The following is a 19,530-nucleotide window of genomic DNA, read 5'->3' as shown; positions in this document are numbered from 1 at the left end:
TTGCATGTAATATATGTAATTTATACAGATATAATATACAAGTATAAAAATTAAGATAAATAACACATTAAAATATAAATCTATTATATATATATTTTCATATTAATTGAAACATAATATATATCATATATACATGATGTTTGACTGGAAACTTCATGATGTTTTGATCTGAATTACTTCTCTGTGGGCTTTTAGATCTATAATATATATAAGGTATGTATGGGGGGTTTATATAGGGGGGTCTAGAGATTGGGGTCAATTTTTACCAGTTAAATCATTCCTTCTTTAATCCCAGTTATGGCCTGCACAAAATTACTGCGGCGTTTAAAGAAAGGAACGCAGTTCATTTTATTAGCATTCCAATAATACTATACCTTGAGGAAACAAATGGATGAGATATTGGTCATTTTTTGTTATGGAGTATTTTAACTTTTGGCCAGCAGGTCAAGAAGCATTTTTAAGGAGGTTTAAAAATAAAGAAAAGTTGAAGTGCATCAATAGTCATTGTCTGGTATATACACACTTATTTGGATACAGCTGACAAAATATGAAGAAAAGAAAATACACTTTGCATATTCTTGTTAGTCCTTTAATTCTTCTGAGGGAGTTAATACATGAAAAAGATAAGTAGAATGCTCTTAATTCTGTTACAATACAAATTGGGCCACTGCAGTTTAGCTTAAACTACAGTAGGAATATTTAGACGTCTAAAAGCCCTAAACAACTACATTCCTGACGCAGATTGTTGACAAGGACCTAGGATTCCAATGAGAGTTGTAAACTGAGCATATGCAAGTTGGTTGTGGCATTATCATCATGGTCATCAATCAAAAGCACTGCTTGGCAATTCTATAAGCCCTTCTTCTCTCCCCACCTAAAATGAAGCTCTTTGAAAGCTTGTTATAAAATTACAGCTACACTATCCTCCCAAAGCTGTTGCTATGCTTACATGTAAGTTATGGGAAATGTAGCCATGACCAGAATTGGATAGTTCTGGGGAAACTGTACAGTTCAAACAATTAAGAATAGGATACAAAAACTTACACCCCCTCAAATGCTCATAGTGACTATCGCCAAGTTATGCTCCAATATTTTATCATCTAAACCAGTTGTTTTCAAACTTTTCAATCAGAACACCACCACGACTTTTTTTGATTTGGTAGCACCCTTGTTTGAGAGCCATTGTTATACTTCCTCATCTCAGTGTACTGCTTCTCAACCAGGGTTCTGCTGCATGTATTTGGGTTATCTGATAAAAGTAAGGCAGGCAAGAGCAAAGACTTAACTAGGGAATTTTGCATCCTGGGCAAAATTCCCTGTACCCTTGTGCTCTTACCACATCCTTTCCTGGTCCGACTCAGCATGCTCTTTCCAGTAACAGAGGAGCACAAGACAGTCCCACCTTCCCATCCCACTTCTGTTTTCAGTAGTAGCATGTGGGGTCAGACTGGGAAGGGCTTAAAGCTGCAGCTGTTTTTTGATCTGCCTGCACAGGAGACATACAGGACACATCACCCACATTATAGCACCCTGATTCACCAATTTAAACAATTTAATTTGACTAGGTTCACGTTCTGGTGAATATATTTGTAATGCAAAACAAAACAAAACAAAAATGCCCCAAACATTTTCAGTTATTGGCATATTTGCAAGCACCAGCTTTATTTGGAGTGGGCAAGAAAGGGCACCAATCCCTGGCACTCTCTTAGCGGGGTACCAGAATGGCTGCTCCTCAGACTCTGGGGTGCTGCAGCAGGTGCAGGGACTCCATGCCACTGCTGAAATAGTAGAGGCTGGAGAAGGCAGACACCTCTGAACCAGCAGCAGCCAGGGATTCGAGTCCCTGGGGCAGGTAACACTGGTCTTTGCATCTCCGTGTATCAACCCACTGGGAATGCCACATACTTATATTTTATGAACTCAGTTGCATATTCAGACACTTTAAAACACTTGTAATTACTTATTTTGATATATCTAGAGCTTAAAGTAATAAGACTGCTGGTAGGAGATGGGACAAGACAGAGAAGAGGCTATTGTCACAGGTACATGCTTGAAATCTGCCCTGCATGTAAGCAGATTTACTATGCTCCCTTCTGCCTCTAGGCTCACTTGAACCATTACACACAGTACCAGGCTGGTCACCAGTCAGCTACACCCAAATTTAATGCTGCTTTCAGAAAACGTGATCTCTCCCATACAGATGCACATTTAGATCTTTACTAGACCCCCTCCCCCTGAACAAAAGCCCAGAACAGTACCTATGCTCATCTCTGGTTCACCTCTTTACCCACACAACAGGGTAGCTCCTGCAGAAACATAGCATCTGACATGCTTGTATACTTACATGGTTTTTATTTGTCCAGTTTATCAACTTAAAATCCAGTCAGACTTGTCCTTCTAATTCCTTTAGACATTTTTGCCAATACTGCCTTTTATGGTAGAATATCTCAAAAAATGGATTTCCATAGTCTATTCAGCATGCTTTTCAGCACTTAGCATAACCTCCCCTCAAGCACAGAAGATGGCACATTTATCCTTGAAACTTATTTAGCTCCAAATTTACATGGCCTGCGTGCACTAGCAACTTTCCATAGCTCTTCAGCTGTTCTGGTATACTGTGTAAAAAGCAGTTCATAGTGCAACATTTAATCAAGGAGGTCGAAAATGAGATTACAAAAGCGTATCAACACTTACTTCCTCAACCTTTAGGTCTGAGTCATGCAACCTTTAATGCTCTTTATATATAGTCTTTGTTTTCAGGGTTTTTTTGACAAGATCGCATTAGATACTTTTTAAAGACATTATCACAGGGTAAAAATCTCTATACCAATGCTAAAAAATACCCTCAATCTAAAACTGCCAACAAGTTTAATGCTCATAAAATTGTCAGAACCATGTTTCAATGTTTTTCAAAAAATTTCATTTTTCTTTTTTTTAAATTTAAACAAATTATTACTTCAACTAAATTAAAAAGGTCAACATTGAAATTAAGTACTTCAAAAATATCAAAATGATTCATTTTGCTTGAACCAAATGGAATTTTTTGGGGACTTGTCTATTTAAAAAAAATGTTGCTGATTTTTTCTTAACAATTTTCATATCATAATTTATTACAGAAAAATTTTAGAATCTTGAAAATTTTTCCAGGATAAAAATCTCTCCCACCCAGCTTTAGTAAATGGGAGTCCTTCTACTGACTTCAGCCAAACCAGGAATATACCCTTAGTTCCTTTTTTAATAAGTAAAGTAGACATCACAGAAATTGATAATACTTGCATTGAAAAAATTTCCTAATCGTTACTGGTGACTGGATTTTGAAGGCCTGTTTCCAGGAAATGAATTTATTAAAGATCTATAGGCACATATTACACAGACACTTGCTCACACTCTTATCCCAGCAGTCATCAGTGGTCCAGTTTTTGATTCCTCTTCTTTGGTCTCGAGTATTATGACCTTTTTTCTACCAAGTGTATTCAACATGCTGTTGCTAAGATCGTATCTTGGCTAATCACTGACCTCTTAGGAGTCCCTCACTGGGCCCCTTTTTTCCTTCTCCAGAAAAATACCAAAGCTTCTGTTCTTCACCTTTAAGGTCCTGCAATGCCTAACCTTAGGGGATGCAGCTAATCACTATACAGACTGCAACTTTTACCCCGAAGGTCTCAATCTTAACTGCCTTCCTGTCAGCTTCCCCCTTAAAGAGCCTCATGTTCTCTCTCACGCTGAGCCTCGTGTACTGAAAAGCCTGACCGATACAACCCACAGCGCTTCTTCCTTACCTCCAAATTCATACTCAGTTCTCTTCAGGGATACAAAATCCAAACAGCTGATCAAAACAGTATACATTCAAAACCTTTTTTTCAGTAAAACAATGTGCTTCTTCATCAGCATATATTAATTTCAAATTTCAGAAACACAACATACCAATTGGAGGATGTCTTCATCTTTTGGCATAACGCTAAGTTCCAATATGCAGTCACTAAAACACAACAGAATAGATTATTCACAATTTGAAAAGGAGATTTTCTTCTGTGTTAATATAGGGAGAACAACACTGATTAAGATGCAGTCTACTTGTTTCCTCAGGACAGAACTGTTCAAGCATTCAGGGTGTAAAAGTTAAAATTCAGTGAGGCTTCACATGGGGTAAACCACCATCAAGTTTCAATCACAGTACTGCCAATGAACTCACTCTTTTTCTCTTTACAGTCTGAATTGTATTTACTAAGGTTCACATGTATATGTAATACGTTAAACATTAGAGATATGTTGTTATAATGCATAAAGATTCAGTCGAATTCACAAGCAGTAACATCCTTCTTGAACACTTCACCACACAATGTAATACTGTTTATTGAATAAAGCCTCTTTTATTCAGGAAGTTGGAACAAGAAAGTTAGGGGCACACAACATAATTACACTAGCCAATTTTTTTTATTTTGCATTCACATGCAACTTTAAAAAAAAAATTATGTTTAACCTCTGAGCTAAATAATCTGACCATCTTCCAGGCAGAAATGCAGAACATCTACCATTACAGCTTAGCTGGTAAGCAGTAAAGAGCAACTTTGCCCTCATGAATACAACTATGCTACCTATGAAATTGTGAACAGTCTTGCAAAAAACAAACAAACCCCTCAATGGAAACAACATTTAGGTCAGGAAGTTACAAATTACTAAGACCTCTTTAGAGATTCTTAGACAAAACTGAAAGTAGCAAACTGTGAATACAAAACTAAAAACTACAAATATGTAGCACGCTCATAAACTGCTGGACACTGTCATTTAATCCAAGGGTAGACTACGTCTAGTAGCAATGCAGACATCTCTACCATACTACTGTGCTTTAAACAAATCATGAAAACATCAACTAATACTACATTAGTTATTCAAAATGAAACATTTCATAATGGAAGAAATACTAGTTGTTTCCTGGTGTGTCTCATGTCAAATTTGGGTCATTGCATTACAGTTACTAAACCCAAAGGCATCACTGTCAAACCAGAAAAACAAACCAGCCAAAAAACGTAACAGGCTTGAGGAAACTGGTCAACTAATCTTTGGGGTTGGAAAAGACATTTCATAGATTTCAGACATTAGGGCTGGAAGGGACCTTGGGAGATCATCGAGTTGAGCCCCCTGACCCAAAAGCATGAAGTCAGCTAGGGTCAGAGGATCCCTGCAAAATAAGCAGCCAAACACTTCTTAAAGTAGTCCAGAGTAGGTGCTTGCACCACCTCTGGAGGGAGCCTATTCCAGGCCTTGGGGGCTCAGACAGTAAAGAAGTTTTTCCTTATGTCCAGCCTAAAACGGTCTTGGAGGAGTTTGTGACCGTTGGACCTCGTCATCCCTTGGGATGTTCCCCCAGATCCTGATGTACATCCCTGATGTACTTAAAGGTAGCCACCAGGTCCCTCCTGAGTCTGTGCTTTTCCAGGCTGAAGAGTCCCATGGTGCTCAGCCTCTCATCATAAGGCTTGTTCTCCTGACCTCTGATCTTGTGCATGACTCTCCTCTGGACTCTCTCAAGCTTCTCCACATCCTTCTTGAATTGTGGAGCCAGAACTGGATGCAGTACTCCAGCTGTGGCCTCACCAAGGCCAAGTACAGTAGGAGGATGACATCCTGGGATTTACTTGAGAAGCAACTATGGATGCAAGCCAGAGTTTGGTTTGCTTTCCCACCTGCAACATTACATTGGTGACTCATGTTCATCTTGTGATCAATCATGACACCCCCCACCCTTTGCCCCTGTCGAAGATCAGGCCACCTCAGGCCTCTACATCCTTGTTGGGGCCTAGACCTTTATGGCCTCCGCCCCTTTCCTCTCACTGGTTCGCTTAGCCTAGGCCCACTGCGCCAGACCTGACTTCTGGGCTCCAGCCCCAATCCAGTCCTTTCATGCTTCTCACCCTTATTGCACTTCACACCCCTGGCTCTGCTTCTCAACCTCTCAGGCTTCTTGGCCCTCTTGTGCTTCAAGCCCATGGGCCTTGGTTGGCACCTTACAGCACCCTGAGCAAGGCCCCTGGCAGGGTTAAAAACAGTTGCGTGCCCCTCTGGCAGCACCATGACCTCTTCCCCTGAAGTCACAACCCAGTCCATGGATTCATAGATTTATTAGCTGGCACCAAAATATGAGCCCCCAGCTCCAACTAAAACTCCCATTGGCTATATAACAAAACCCTCCTCATCCTAGGTCTTCACTCCCTACAAGCCCTCTGTTCCCCTTAAGCCCTGCCCCTTCCTGTGAAGTGACTCTCCAGTCACCCACAGGGCTTTCCACTCTTGGCCTGATAACTCCTCTGTGGTTTAGCTCAGCTCCCTACAGCCTTTGACTCCTGGGCTGCCTAGACACCTGCCCCAGTGTAGCTTGCTACTTTGCCCCTATTTCCTAGGAGAGTTACTCCCCCAGGGGCAGCCTCTGTCTGAGCAGCTACAGGTCTGCCTGTTTGCTGGCAGCCCGTCTTCTAGCTGCCAGTCATCCCAGATGGCTACTTTCGTCTTAGAATAACAGGAGCCCTCTGGGTACATGTTACAGCAGTTGCAATAAGCAAATATAGCAGTGGGTTCAGGTGAATGGGGCAGGCCTCCAAATCCTTGGCAAAGACGTCCCAAACTAATTTCATCTTCAATAAAAAAGTCAGGACTCTAAGAAATGTATTCTTCATGAAAGCAATGCCTTGCTCTGGAAGGAATAACGTGTACTTAATTCTTTTTCATGCATGAATTATTCTGTGGTTTATTTTCCATTTGCTACCAACTATAAGCAAGAGGTGACATTCCAAATTATGGAACTGGCATCTTGAGTGATATACTGATATCCTAAGTGACAACTGATACATTGAGTGATATACTGACAAAACTCTTGTTCGTACAGTTGTTACAGGGGGCAAGAGGAAAGGATTTTTGCACAGTCAATGCAAAATATCAAGCCATATCTCTGTTTTCTACTATATACAGACTGTGAAGAGATTTTTTTCCATTCAAATATGATTTAAGCACTAATTTGCAACAAGTCACTAAGAGAAGCCCAATACCTTAAGACAAGATACTTGTTTGAAGTGGTTATATAAAACGTGATTGTTAATAGACGTCATGGACAGACAAATAATACATGTAAAACTTTCACATCCACCACATACAATTCATGTACACAGACTAACATACTTTGGTAGAACCATGTAACAGTCATTCCCTCCTTGCTTCAAATATATTAATTTGGCACTCAAAAAAGTCTTACCTGTTCTGAATTAAACCAATTACTTGAGAATATGTTTTTCCAATAACACTTTCTCCATTGACCTTTATAATTCTGTCACCTACAAGGAAAAGAAAAAAAAAAAAGACAATGCTGTATTCTACATCTCCCTGGGATATGCCACAGCAATTTTTTGCTTGCTTTGAAAACAAAAAAACCACAAAACACCACCACAACAAATACCTGTTTGAACATAAACAGGTATAACAATATCAGATGTTAGCTTAAAAGTCCGATCTCCAAAAAGGAACTTTTGAGGCACTTACTTCTGTAATGAGTATAGGCTCTTTTTTTTTTTTTGCATACAATTTTCAGTCTAAATCTAAGGTTCGTATTTTGGGATTTAAAAGCAATTTTGATTCACATCTCAGTTGAAATACTCTCTCTTTTCCAGTTAACAGATAAGGAATATTTTCTCTTCTCCTAGAGACAGTGATAAGTTGCTTCAATTTTCTCCTGAGGTAAAAGTCCTTAGCATCAAACTTATGCTGTTTCTACGTCTTCAAGGCTCAAAGTATCAATAACAAAATGATAGTGCAGTGGGCTAATTCCATGCCATTTTGATTAATACTCAAGTCAAAATGCACTTTCTTTCACTTTTCCAAGAAGTCATTTATAAGTTTACAAAAGTATCTCAAATCTGTTGCATTCAGGGGCCCTCTCCGCAGGTAGGTAAAGAAAGACAAAATAGGGCCTAATGCATGATCGACAGTCTCACCTCCTGCCATGCCACGTGTACATGGCAGAGGGCATGACTGTGAGACTGAATTACATTCCATCATGCTTTATTGCTGGTGCAGAGGGAACCCAATCCACACTGCACCAGTAAGAAGCAAATTCCCACAGCTGGGAGACCAGCAGGTGCAATCTCCCAGCTGTGAGGGTGACCCATGAACCCCTGCAGCTGGTGATCACAGCAGCTGCAGTCTCCCCATGGTGGAGTGCATGGTGCACCCCCACAGCTGGACGAATGCAACAGCTGTAGTTTTCAGCTGTGTGGGCACAGGCTACAAGCACAAATTAAAGCTGAATAGAAATCACCTATAAAGTTATTACACACCTTTCTTCTGCATTTGAAGCCCAGATCTGAGATGTCACAAAAGGATTATTGAGGCTTATCTGGCCCTCTGACTACTACCCCATGGTGTTCATCCATGTGGGCACCAATAACACTGCCAGAGGTGACCCTGAACAGATCAACAGTGATTACAAAGCTCTGGGTGCTAGGGTGATGGGGACAGGGCTCAGGTGCTGTTCTCCTCAATCCTTCCAGTCAAGGGGAAGGACCTTGTTAGGAGCAGACATCCTGCAGATCAATGCATGGCTGCACAGATGATGTCACCAGCAGGGCTTTGGCTTCCTCGACCACAGGATGCTGTTCCAAGAAGGAATGCTAAGGAAGAGACAGGATCCATCTCATGAACAAGAGGAACAGCATCTTTGCAGACAGGCTCACTAACTTAGGGAGGAGAGATTTAAACTAGGTTTGCTGGGGTATGGAGACCAAAGTCCTGAAGTAAGTGTGGAAGCAGGTAACCTGGAGGAAATACAAGCAGGAAGGGGGCAACAAGGGAGGCCTGTTCATTCTTCCTGAGAAAGCAGGGCAATTGGCTAGTTACCTCAGCTGTCTGTACATGATGCATGAAGAGCCTGGGAAACGAGCAAAAAACTGGAATCACAGAGACTTGGTGGGATAAGCAAGGAAGAAGAGGAGGAGTAGTTGTGATTTATGTAAAACAGCAGTGTGATTGCTCATACTGCAACAAGGGTAATGATGTGGTGGGTGTCAGCCACAGACCACCAGACCAGGAGAATGAGGTGGATCAGGCTTCCTTCAAACGGCTAGCAGAAGTTTCCCCAATCACAGGCCCTGGTTCTCACAGGGGACTTCAACTGCCCTGACATCTGCTGGGAGGGCAATACAGCAGCGCACAGGCAATACAGGAAGTTTTTGAAGAGTGTTGGGAACAACTTCCTGGCGCAAGTCTTGGACAGCCCAATGTGAGGCCATGTTCTTCTTGACCTGCTGTTGACAAACAGGGAAGAATTGGTGGAGAATGTAGAAGTGGACAGTAACTTGGGCAGCAGCAACCACAAGATGATTGAGTTCAGGATCCTTAGGAAAGGAAGGAAAAAGAAGAGCAGAGTAAGGATCCTGGAATTCAGAAAATCAGACTTTGACTCTCTTAGGGAACTGATGGGCAAGATCCTCTGGGAGGCCAGTCTGAGGGGGAAAGGTATCTGAGAGAGCTGACTGTATTTTAAAGAAAATTTACTGAGGGCACATAAACGAGTCATCCTAATGTGAAAATTAGCAAGTATGGCAGAAGACAAGCTTGGCTTATCAGTGAACTCTCCATTGAGGTCAAACACAAAAAGCAAGCTTACAAGTAGTGGAAACTTGGATAAACACCTAGGGAGGAGTGTAAGAGCATTGCTTGGGCATGCAGAGATGAAGTCAGGAAGGTGAAAGCACAATTGGAGTTCCAGTTAGCAAGGGTCGTGAAGGATAACAAGAAAGGATTCTACAAATAATGTCAGCAACAAGAGAAAGATCAGGGAAAATGTGGGTCCCTTCATGAATGGACAAGGCAACCTAGTGACAGATGATGCAGAAAATACTGATATACTCTATGCCTTTTTCACCTCGGTCTTCACAGGCAGGGTCAGCTCCCAGACTACTGCACTGGGCAGCAGTTTGGGGAGTAGGTCAGGAGCTGCAAGTGGTGAAAGAACAGGTTAGGGACTATTTTAGAAAAGCTGGACATACACAAATCCATGAGGCTAGACACAATGCACCCAAGGGTATTAAGAGAGTTGGTTGATGTGACCGCAGAGCTGCTGGCCATTATCCTTGAAATTTCAGGGCGACTGGGAGAGGTCGTAGATGATTAGAGAAGGGCAGATATAGTGTCCATCTTTAAGAAAGGGAAGGAGGATCCGGGGAACTACAGACTTGTTAACCTCACCTCAGCCTCTAGAAAAATCATGGAGCAGGTCCTCAAGGAATCCATTTCTAGACAGTTGGAGAAGGTTATTAGGAACAGTCAGCATGGACTTACCAAAGGCAAGACATGCCTGACCAACCTGGTTGACTTTATGATGAGATAACTGGCTCTGTGGATGCTGGAAGAGCAGTGGACGTGACATACCTCAACTTCAGCAAGGCTTTTGATATGGTCTCCTACAGCACTCTTGCAAGAATGATAAGGAAGCATCAGTTGGATGAATAGACTGTAAGATGGAAAAAAAACTGGCTGGATCATCAGGATCAAAGGGAAGCAATCAATGGCTTCATGTTAGCTAGCATCAAATGGAGTGCCCCAGGGGACAACCCTGGGGTGGGTCTTGTTCAGTATCTCTATCAACTATCTGGATGATGGGATGGTATGCACCCTCCACAAGTTTGCAGATAACACCAAGCTGGGAGGAGATATGCTAGAGGGTAAGGCTAGGATTCAGACAGACTTAAACAAATTGGAAGACTGGACCAAAAGAAATCTGTTGAGGTTCAGTAAGGACAAGTGCAAAACTGCACTTAGGATGGAACAATCCCATGTACCAGTACAGGTTGGCTAAGCAGCAGATCTACAGAAAAGGACCTAGGGTTACAGTGGACAATAAGCTGAAGATGACCCAACAGTTTGCCTTTGTTGCAAAGATAGCTAACAGCATACATGGCTGCATTAGTAGGAGTGTCCCCAGCAGATCAACAGAAGTAACTATTCCCCTGTATTCTACACTGGTGAGGCCACATCTGGAGTACTGTGTCCAGTCTTGGGCCCTCCACTACAGAAAGAACATAGACTAATCGGAGTCCAGAGGAAGGCAATGAAAATGGTTAGGGGACTGGGGCACGTGACTTGTGAGGAGAGGCTGAGGGGACTGGGCTTATTTAGTCTGGAAAAGAGAAGATTAAGGGGGGATTTAATAGCAGCCTTCAACGATCTGAAGGGTGGTTCCAAAGAGGATGGAGCTAGACTGTTCTCGGGTGGTGGCAGATGACAGAACAAGGAGCAATGGTCTCAAGTTGCAGCAAGGAAACTTTAGATTAATTATTAGGAAAAAAAATTCTCACGAGGGGGGTAGCAAAGCACTGGAACAGGCTACCCAGAGAGGTTGTGGTTGTCTAGATCTGGCTAGACAAAGACCTGGATGAGATAAAATAGTTGGAGATGGTCCTGCTTTAAACAGGGGGTTGGACTAGATGACCTACTGAGGTCCCTTCCAATCTTAATTTTCTATTATTTTATGATTTTCCAGTAATAAACTTTATAGCTTGCTGGATCTTTTTAAAATGCCCTAGTTATTAGCCAGTCTAAATTAAGCAATTAACTTGGTAGATGCCTAATATATATAACATGTAGAGGTGGCCTAAATTTTCCAGGTTATTAAACCACAGAAATTGTCCAATCAACTGTGAAACAGATGTTCAATACTACAAAGTGCCTTGAGATAGAACAATATAAACAGACAAAACATCTGAAGCACAATTATCTAAATGCTTATTAGATTTTTAAAATGTTTTAATCTCCAATCAGTGTAACTATAAAACGTTACTGCAAGTTGCAATGGAACAATCCAAGAAAAGCAGTTCCACAAAATGAGAGGTATATGCCATACTGAGCAACTGTATCAGAAATCAAGCAATCTGACTGATAGTTTGCTGAATGTTTTATAATATATTATAGCTGCATCTTGCAAATCATGTTTCAAAAATCTGATGTTTTAACAAGAAACAGTGACAGGACCTAATTAGGTATAATGACTATCCAGCAACATTCTTAAAAGGACACTCAGGTAATTTAAAGAAAAATGTTTATAAATTATTTATGCTCTCCATTCTGTATGTTCAAAGCCTTCTTATAAAAGTCTGAGAATAAAATATTCTCTATATAGATGTTCTCCTCAGTCTGGCAAGCATTGCCTTTTCTGAATGAAGCTGAAGTTAACAAAGTCTCTTCGTACAGCTTCAATGTATATGATGCTTTATCAAGGCAAAACATCTTTCTTTGCACAGCAGCAAATGATGTTGTCAGTCCTTAGAACATATTTTTTTTATCTCACTATACCAGAGTAAAGGTGGAAGGAAGGTTAGGGTCTTTTGCAGAGCCTGAAATCTGTGTTATTTTGAAATTTCTAAATGCCCTCCAGTTTTCTTTTTTTTTTTTGTTGAAAATTTATGTGTTTCAGGTACATATAGGTGCACAATTATTAAAAGAAAACCTAAAATCTACAACTATGTCAGGAGTATTCCATTTGGTTTATACATATTCCTTTTATGAATTTACAGTTTGCCATCCTTTTAAGGATAGAAATTCATATTTACAGTGTAATGAAGCTACATTATTTGCACTTTCATTGTTTGTACAGTTAGCTCCAACCTGATTCCCCACCACCACTTTCTTGACAATTTAAAGTAACGGCTAAATACAAAATTATGTACAGCATAACAAACATACATGACATTTTACAATGATGTGCTCCCTATCAAAAGTGCTTAAACACTATATCAGACTACTAAAAAAGTGGCTAGAGCCAAACTGGGTTTACTCAGATTTATTTACTTTAAAAGACATGAGTGGTAACAAAACAAAGTACTAGTAACAAATCATTTAGTGGTTCTGCACATAGCCAATATAAATGCCCAGTCACAACTGTTATTGTCCTTCATCTCCCATTCCTGCTATTTGTTTGTGGCCTCCACTTGTCTCTAGACTTATATTAAATGGTAAATTCTTTAAATCTCCCTTTGTGTTTGTACAGCATGGACCTCAAAAGAGGCCCTGACTTGATTAGTGCATTCAGGCTACAATATAAGTAATGCAACTGTTTGAATATAGGACAACTATTTTAAATATAAAAATCTAGGAAAGGGAGGGCACGTAATGAGTACACGTAGCAATACAGTTTGAGGTGTGGATAACTGGGACAGTATTTGAGAATACACAAAAGAAAAAACAAAGTTAAGGAAGAAGCAAAAAGAGGGCTAACAAGAAAAGAAAGGTAGTGCTTGAGGAAATAATGGAAAAGGATAGCAAAGTGGGCAAGATTACGTAACACTGTATCAGCAAGGATGAAGGAAGAGCATAAACTTTTGATGGTAAGAGAAAAGCAATGAAGTCAATGAAATTCCATGGTTGAAATAAATGAGAGGAAGAAACTGAAAAGTATTTTGGGCAAATCCTAGCAGGTGGAGACGAGAGATTGTGAAGCCATGGACTACAGTAGAGCAATAAAGTTTAGAGAGAAAACTATGAAAAATGTATAGCTTTGCTTATATTATTATTCGTATTATAGAGGAACAGCACCTGTGGATAATCCAGCTTCAAAGGCAGGTCCACCTTCTTTAACCTGTTTAACAAATATGGTATCCATTGGTTCCAGTTTTTTTCTTTGCTTCCCTGAAGAAGAAAGGATACATGGGTTGAAAGTTATTTTATTATGCTGCATTACAATGCTGAACACTAAGAATGATTTTAAAACTTTAGTCATGACACATTAATCTTCATGTTAAATATTAGGATCAACATTTTTTAAATCCATTTGGCAAATAAAACATTAGCATCTGTTCTCTCTCAAAACTATTTGGATTCCTTTGGGTAGACTGAAGATCTTTTAGCTGTCTTGGTAAAGCAGGAGTTGTAAAATTATAATACACGAATATGTCAGAAATGATGTTTTTTGTTTTATTTTTCATCTCATCGGTATCCTGTCATCCGACTAGTGAGTATAGCTTCATTTTGAGCCATCCCTCATTTCCCAGATTCTCATTTCCCAGATATATAAAATTCTGCTAACTGAATCAGAATTTGTACTGTAATATGAAAAAGATTAGACTCTGTAGGACTGCAAGAGTACCATAAAATCCCTGAAACTCCAACAAGAAAAATATAGATCTCCCAGACAAGATGGCCAAAGGTCTTTTGAAAATCTGTTTCTGATGGCAGTCGAAAAAGCAAAATGCCTAGTCAAGGTAAATCACAAGTGCTGTATATGAACAGTAAAAAGGCTGTATAGAGAATATACATATTTATACATAGACAATCCTGTGAATTTATTTCATTTTACAGGTGGTATTAACCAGGGGCGGCCAGCCTGTGGCAGGTGTGCCACAAATGGCACAGGCAGCCTCTATGTGTGGCACACAGGAGACCAGGGACAGGACAGGCACCAAATAGGGCAGGAAACAGAAAGTACAGCAGCAGAAGGGGTGGGGAAAGAGGTGGCACCTGGGGAGGGGGAGGGCTAATTTACGGCCCACCTGCTAGAAAGATTGGTCTCCACTGGTCTAAACCAATGCAACTTGTAATTCCCTTCATCCTCAACGTGTGCCCAGTTGCAAACTCACAAGCAACATATACCACCTTTACAGACCACATCTATACTTGGTCCTTCATGTTTAAGAAAGTCGATGGTTGTGAAAGCCATAGTGATCGCCACTGACAATTGTGGTGTGTTAAAATACAGGAGACAGCTCTATGAGCAATATCTGTACACAGATGTGAGGCAAAGTCTAACTACAAATGAAAAAGATCAGCTGTGCTGGGATGTGCTGATCTGCTTCGTAGGGCAAAACACAAGTTCTGAAGCATCACCAGGCAACATCAGGTGATCTGTTCTCCTGAGGCCTGAGGGGCCTGCTCCTTTGCACCCAGGGAAATCCTCCACAGAATCAGGACCATCAAACTCTAAACACACCTCATTGCTTTCCACACTTACAGAGATGCACCCCTGAGAAATCCCTGACTTTCTCTGCTTACGGTGATGCACCACAGAGATCCCAAAGGTGCATTTCTAAGCAGAGAAAGCAGGGCAGGTGCTCCCAGGGCTTTAGGGTCCCAATCCTGCATAGAAATTCTTAGGGTGTGCAGGATTGGGCCCCTCAAACCCCTGGAGAACCTGCCTTGTACACCTGGAGAGTGCGAGCAGCTCTGGACTACCTGCAACTTCCCACCATGAAGCTAATAGACATTGGCAACAATAAAGCAGCACAAATTTTAACACCGCCTTTGTTGGGAGCACAGATTTTTGGCATTTGTGGCATGACAAAGAACATGGGCATCTGTTTGCTTAGCCTTTGCACTGCCATAACAATTTTTATGGTGGCATAAATGTGACAAACCTCTCTTATCACTGTCTGTTTCCACCTTCAGTCGCTGTACTTTATATGGCAAAGATGCAAGACAAAATGTTACTGGCATATAAGATATTCACTGGGAGAAAACAAATACAATTCAGGTAATTCTGAAACATACTGTGGATTTAGACCAAAAGGGTCAAAGTCAAACAGTTTTAGCTCTGGGCAGGGATTCAGAGCTATTTTTGTAGAAACTGCGGACTGTGGTGGTAGGAGCTGTGCCCTATATTCTGCCCAGTGTGCAAGTGGTTAGGTCACTCACTGAGATTGTGGAAAACGAAAGCTTAATTCTTTCTGCTGGACAGAATTTGAATTTACACTACCCAAGGACAGCACTCTATATGACCCTACTCACTGACATTGTGGAGTGGAGAACACTCAGTCTCTTGTGTCACTGCTGTTTCCCCCTTTTTTTAAAATTATTTAAGTACTCATTGGAAGAGAGACTGGAATCCTAGTGTCCTGCATGGTTCCATTCACTGGTCTTAGTACTATGTAAGAGTCATACTGGTTTCAATGAATTAAGTGGGGTTTTCTCAATTTGTTTTGGATACCTGATTAATTACTTGCACAGACTTAAGCGGATTACATAAGATTTGATCTGACTCTGAATTCCATCCGAAGTTTACAACCAAACAAGTCCTTATGGTTCAATTTTGCAAACTAGTAAGTGCTAATGCTCCCATTTTTATGCAATGACATGTAAAAAAAAAGATAGGCCTACGCATACAAAAATGAAGCCATATGTTGGTATGAAATAATCCAAAAAACTTGGTGCTATAAAAGGATGCACTTTCTATATATCAAGTCATTGTGTAAGATGGGGTGAGTAGAATATGGCCTGTGGGCTGAATTCAGCCCGCGAGACCATTTTATCTGGCCCTTGGAACCCCTAAAAAATTTAGAAAATTAATACTGATCTGTCCTTGGTTCCTGTAAAAAATGACAGAAACCAGGGGCAGCAGGACCCAGAGGAAGCCCAGCAGGGGCCCCCCCAGCCCCCAGCAGGGGCTTCTGACCTGGGAACATGCCAGTGCACTGCACTAGAAACTCAGGTAAGGAGGGGAGGGGACTCCAGGCAGGGGAGGAGCCTGGGGAAAAGCTTAGCCAGGGAAAAGCAGCCTTTCCCCCGCCCCATGTCTGGCGCTCCCTGCTGCAGCTGCTCACAGCCCATGTGGGCCTGTCCTGAGCAGACACAGGAAGCCCCGTGTGGGCTGCAATCGGCTGCAGTGCGGGGCACCAGGCACAGGGCTGCTTTTCCACCCTGAGTTCAGCACCAGTTTGTAACCCACCCCCGCTGTCATCCTGGGCCCCACACCAGCTCCAGGCTCACCCATCAGGGCTACACTGCAGCAGAAGCAGCTGCTCTGCGTGGAGGAAAGCAGCCCCCTGCTTGCCGCACCAGGCAGTGTTTGCTGCTGCTGCTGGCCCCCCCAGAGCTTGTGCGCTAGGCAGCCCAGAGGCAATGGTAGGGGGCGCAGCTGCTGCCACCACAGCACAGCTCCAGTGAGTGAGCCCGGGGCTGGCACAGGGCCCAGGCTGGCAGCAGGGGTGGGTTACAAGCTGGTGCTGAGTGTGGGGAGAAAAAGCAGCCCCTCACCTGCCCCGTGCCCAGCGCCCCACACTGCAGCTGCTCGCAGCCCATTTGGGGCTGCCTGTGGCCTGCTCAGGACAGCCCTGCATGGGCTGCAAGTGGCTGCAGCAGGGAGTGCCAGCCATGGGGCAGGGCCACTTTTCCTCACACTAGCTCATCCCCTGCTGGCAAGCAGGGTGTCAGGGCTGCATGCTGACCTCCCACCTGTACCACAGGGCTGGGGGCACTGGGAGTGAGCGGGAGCACGAGACCCAGCACCGCTGGGCCCCGGCTGGCAGGGTCTCTCTGGAGCCGGGCCAACTCCCCACTCTCCCTGCTGGTAAAGAACAGCCCGGCTTCATGGACCCCTGCCAGCCTGTGCCCTGACCTGGGCCCCACCAGTGCTGGCCCTGAGACACTAGTCTCAAGGCACTGGTTCTATGACCATGACCAGGGGGCAGGGCACCTGTCAAGGGGTGGGGCTACCCATGCAGCCCTCGACAGCTTGCCAAAACAGGGTAAAGTGGCCCTCCTCCTGAAATAACTGCCCACTCCTGGCCTGGGACCATGTGAAGTCAAAGATGATCACTCCACAACTACTTAGAATATGGATTTTCAGGGAATGCTTTCTTCCTACAGGTTTGGAAACAAAGTCTTCATGGAATAAAGCTACTGCTTCTCTCATTTTCTCTCTCCTAATTTTACTACAGACATTAAAGTATTACTAAACCTTCACAGCACTTCAGAAGCACTAGGCAAGTTTAGACAAGCTCAGAGAGTCACTCAAACACATGATATCAAAAAGCTTGTGTCAGCTACTCTGAAGCACCAGCACTACAGTTAAATGGGTGACCACTTACAGGACCTGATTCTATCACTAACTACTAGTGTCACCATCTTACTTCCCTATTGCACAAGAAAACTAATAATGGATGTACCAATATATATTTTTGAAGTAAATAACCATACACTTACTACAATTATATTTAGTATATCCTCCCAAGTTCGGCTATGCTTTGTAGCCACATTACTTCTGCTCAAAATTAAATGCAGAATCTTTCAGGAATATCCACCATCTTTATTAGTCAGAGAAAACCGTATACATTTCTAGAGATTCCACAGGGTGATTTCCCTGAAAAGCTAGCATTTTCAATTGCCACCACAGTGCAATACTAACATCTAGAAATACAGTACCTCAGACAGTGAAGACTTGTATTACAGGTATCGTTGCGACTATCTCACTCTGCAGCCTGAAAGTGGGAAAAAAAAATACTGGAAACACCCCCTGCCTAGAAGGTCACCACTCTCCTTTAAATTAAAAACAGTCCTTAGGCACGGAAGCAACAAGAGTCCATTATTATTATTATTATTATTATCCTCTGTGAATTTATAGGCCCAGTTAAGTTCCAGTGCACCTTGAGTAAAACCCATGTAAAACTGACAAGCCAAGGGGAAAAAATGAAGATGTGATGACCCTGATTTTCATTTCTACTGCTGGAACAATATGAAATGCTCTTAACATTAATAAGACTTGGGCACTAAAGATCATCCCCAGACTGCTACCTGACATGCAGTGGCCCCATGACACCTGTATACCTCTATAGTTCTGAGACCAGTACCCATCTGATACCCAAGATAGATAAATCAGGAGAGAAATTTTCTGAAGTAGTGATAGAAGGCATGAACAGAAGCAGATCTCTCCTAGTTTCTCTCTAAAATCTTAGGCTACAGCTTCAGAAATTAAGACTAAAAAATCTCTTCTCTCCAGCCAAAGCAGAAACTAAATCCTACCTCAACAGAACTTGAAAGGCCTGTTAACTGCTTTCTGAATCCAGGCCATCTCCAAACCAACCCAAAAGCCAGCTCCACTCAATGGTAGGGAATATAACATGATTCTTTAAGATGAGCAAAATGCCAAATGACTTCTCCAAAACAGCCACAGTCTTAGGCTAGGACTGCTCCTCCCTTCTTGATGGAATTTATCATATTCATTGAGCAACACGCTTGAGAGGGCTGGAAAGAATCTGAGTCATCACCTGTGATTCAAACCTTTGCTTATTGTGGCTGTTGCAAGATACCAGGAATACCTAGCATCCAGCCAAACCGAGATAGGAATTTGGTCTTGCTGTAGTCTGTATACCTGTTAATAGTGAAGTGGGAGTTTTTTGGTGGGGGTGGATTTTATTTTTAAAGTATGTGTTCATTTGGAATAGCCAGCTGCAGTAACCCATAGAGAAGGATCATAGAATCATAGAATATCAATGAGTGGGAAGGGACCCAGACAGATCATCTAGTCCGACCCCCTGCCATGGGCAGGAAGGAGCTCTGGGGGTGGCAGGGGTCATAAGACCCCAGCCAGGTCCCTATCCAGTCTCCTTTTGAAGATTTCCAGGGAAGGTGAAAGCACCACCTCTCTGGGAAGCCTATTCCAGGCTCTGGCCACCCTTAGAGTGAAGTAGTTCTTCCTGATATCTAACCTAAACCTATCCTCCCTCAGCTTGTGGCCATTGTTCCTGGTGACTCCAAGGGGGGCCCTGGTGAACAGACTTTCCCTGA

General features: G+C 42.3%; 1 protein-coding gene across 1 annotated transcript in view; it reads right to left on the bottom strand.

The window, feature by feature from the left end:
• The window catches only part of ARHGAP21 (Rho GTPase activating protein 21), a 93,023-nt gene that overhangs the window by 46,804 nt on the left and 26,689 nt on the right, over positions 1-19,530 (bottom strand). The window contains exons 4-6 of the mRNA XM_019529473.1: positions 13,573-13,665; positions 7,244-7,322; positions 3,925-3,979 (exon numbers count right to left, since the gene is read on the bottom strand). Coding sequence (XP_019385018.1) covers positions 3,925-3,979; positions 7,244-7,322; positions 13,573-13,665 — 227 coding nt within the window. The remainder of the gene's footprint in view (positions 1-3,924; positions 3,980-7,243; positions 7,323-13,572; positions 13,666-19,530) is intronic.

This window comes from Crocodylus porosus, unplaced genomic scaffold (genome assembly GCF_001723895.1).
Source record: "Crocodylus porosus isolate Cpor-Errol unplaced genomic scaffold, CroPor_comp1, whole genome shotgun sequence".
NCBI lineage: Eukaryota > Metazoa > Chordata > Crocodylia > Crocodylidae > Crocodylus > Crocodylus porosus.
Note: the sequence above shows the minus strand (reverse complement) of the source record. Positions and strands in the feature narration are given on the sequence as shown.